Source organism: Aplysia californica, unplaced genomic scaffold (assembly GCF_000002075.1).
Source record: "Aplysia californica isolate F4 #8 unplaced genomic scaffold, AplCal3.0 scaffold01027, whole genome shotgun sequence".
Lineage (NCBI taxonomy): Eukaryota > Metazoa > Mollusca > Gastropoda > Aplysiida > Aplysiidae > Aplysia > Aplysia californica.
In genome coordinates, this window is record NW_004798297.1 from 7,270 (window position 1) to 10,092 (window position 2,823).

Genomic DNA, 2,823 nt, shown 5'->3' on the forward strand with positions numbered 1-2,823 from the left:
TACATAAATAAGTAATAATAATAATAATAATAATAATAATAATAATAATAATGCGGATAATTTCCAAAGCCCCCAGTTCCGTACATTACAGCTCTAGGCGCTTTACAATACCTTCATCTCTACACAAAACACATAAGTGAATGAACATGTATACATACGATCATTAGACTAACGCTAGCACATAAGCAGACATTCCAACTATCACAGCACAATCATTATCAAAAGCGATATACACATCATATTGTGAACCTTAGAGTATTATGAATAAGAACGACAAACTATCAAGATGGAAATAACTCAGTGGCTGGTTGTTGGGTGCTCTGGTATGGTTTGCTTCTTCTTTCCTATTAATCATCTATCATCTTTATCTCCCCTCCTTTTTGTGTTTGTTAATCCCTTGTAACACCTCTAATTTTCGACACTTATATGACCTTATTGTGTTGCAAGTGCCATAAAACAACTTAGTAAAACTAAACTAAACTAAAACGAAATAACTCACCACATTTTGTTTCCCCCCACACAGGGTGTGATGGTGGGTATGGGTCAGAAGGACAGCTATGTGGGTGACGAGGCTCAATCCAAGCGAGGAATCCTCACCCTCAAGTACCCCATCGAGCACGGCATTGTCACCAACTGGGACGACATGGAGAAGATCTGGCACCACACCTTCTACAACGAGCTCAGAGTGGCCCCAGAGGAACACCCCGTGCTGCTCACAGAAGCTCCCATGAATCCAAAAGCTAACAGGTCGGTCATTTTTTTTCCTGTTTATTTCTTAACATGTGTGTTTGTTTGTTTGATTGTCTGCTTGTTTGTTTGATTTATTGTTTGTTTGTTTTTTGATTATTTGTTTGTTTGTTTGGGTAAAGGCAAAGCTCATCGACACAATAATGGTAATTCTGTTTTGTTTGTTTTATTCAGGAAAGACAAAGTACATCGATACAATAACTATCACTCAAATTTTATTGTTATCATTTTTTGTTTGCTTCCTTTTGTCGTTCCACTGAGGAAAAATGGAACAGATCATATTCCGAATCTATCATTATAAGTAGAATTGTATAGACAGCGGATGATCTGTCAGTTTGTTGAGTGGCCCCTGCTATGGCCCATGAGACCAATTGGTCGCTTTTGATTTTAAAGACAAGAGGGCAAACCCAAATTTCGAGGGTTTCCAGAAATCTTTACTAACACCAAAAGTGGGCATTGCCCTACCTATAGGAGAAGTTTGGTTTCATTGGTGTGCATAATTTGTTTGGTTATAGAGAAAACTCTTCTTGTCTATTAAAGAAACAGAACAAGGGTCCAAAAACTTCACCTTCGGTTTTCTCAAAACAGCATTTTTTCAGGATAGTCCCCTTGTGCTGAAAAGCGACCAATTTGGGCAGAGAAAAGTTTGCCATATGTTTGGCGCTATTCTAGCTATCTTTCTTTTTATTATTATTATTATTATTATTATTATTATTATTATTATTATTATTATTATTATTATTATTATTATTATCATCATCATCATCATCATCATCTTGTGTGTCTCCTTAGAGAAAAGATGACACAGATCATGTTCGAGACCTTCAACAGCCCGGCCATGTACGTGTCTATCCAGGCCGTGCTCTCCCTCTACGCCTCGGGCAGAACCACAGGTTAGCGCGTGTATTGCTTTTTCTTGTTGCTGTTTTTCTCTCTCAAATTTTTGCGTTTGCTCGTTATTTCTGTGTTTTTTGTTCTGTCTCTGTACATGTCTCTGTTTCTGTCTCTATCTCTGTCTGTCTGTCTGTTGGTCTGCCTCTCCCCCTCCCCCAACCTCTTTTCTTTCTCTCCCACTCAAAATTTGGAATGTAAAAATATAAAGAACATTGCATGAGAAGCTCGAGAACAGACTCACCTCGCTAAGGAGCTCCCTAGCTAAATGTTGACTCATCAAGGCTATAAAGTCGTCAATACATTTACCCTTCTCCCGTTTTTTAACAACAGGCATCACAAGGCGTGCGCGTAAATATCTAAATTCGCTAATTCGCAACATTATATAGCTCTCACCTTCGATTAAAGAACACAGGCTCTGGGCGCTTTACAATTATAATAGCAAAACATAAACAGTACATTGTGTTCTGACTAAAAAATCAATACAGATCTCATTAATCGAAAAACAGAAATGACTTGAGCTGACGTTTGAAAGAAGTTTAAAAAAAAAAAGATCTCTCATAAATTACCAGGCATCGTGGTGAAAATAATCAGGAGCTTGCGAAAATAATGAATTCGAAGAAATTGACATTTTTCCGCCGTATTTTTTGTTGTTGATAATGTTGTTTTGAGTGAGAGGGGGGTGGGGGGCGCTCAGCACTTTTTACTTTTTGTGTTCATTTAAAAACAAATGTCTGTGTGGATTTAGCTGAAAAACTTTGATCAATGGCACAAACATGTAACATTTCATTTTTCATGGGCGCTCAAGCTTTGGAAGACACGAAACTTGCAGCCATTTCCTTTCCAATGTTACTCTGACACAAGGCAACCCCCACCTTTTTCAATGGCTAATATCTCAATTTCCATTCATGATTGATGAATATTCTTTTCTCGTCAAAAGTAAGAAAAAGGAACACGCTTTAAGATTGAACCAAAAGAGCCAAATGCTCAGAAATCAAAATCTGATGAAGTGCCCGATTCCACAATGCCAATACACATTTTGTAGTATTGTTTTGTTCTGTGGTTATCGTTGTTCCTGCTGTTGTTGTTGTTATGAAGTACAGGCTCACCAAACGTTGTTGTGTTGTATGTGTCAGGTATCGTGCTGGACTCTGGTGACGGCGTGTCCCACACTGTGCCTATCTA

At 38.1% G+C, this 2,823-nt stretch overlaps 1 protein-coding gene across 1 annotated transcript in view; it reads left to right on the plus strand.

The window, feature by feature from the left end:
• The first annotated feature begins 490 nt into the window (after positions 1 to 490).
• Positions 491 to 2,823, plus strand: part of LOC101845889 (actin, clone 302) — a 12,982-nt gene continuing 10,649 nt past the window's right edge. The window contains exons 1-2 of the mRNA XM_013089728.2: positions 491 to 747; positions 1,540 to 1,640. Coding sequence (XP_012945182.2) covers positions 530 to 747; positions 1,540 to 1,640 — 319 coding nt within the window. The 5' untranslated portion in view covers positions 491 to 529. The remainder of the gene's footprint in view (positions 748 to 1,539; positions 1,641 to 2,823) is intronic.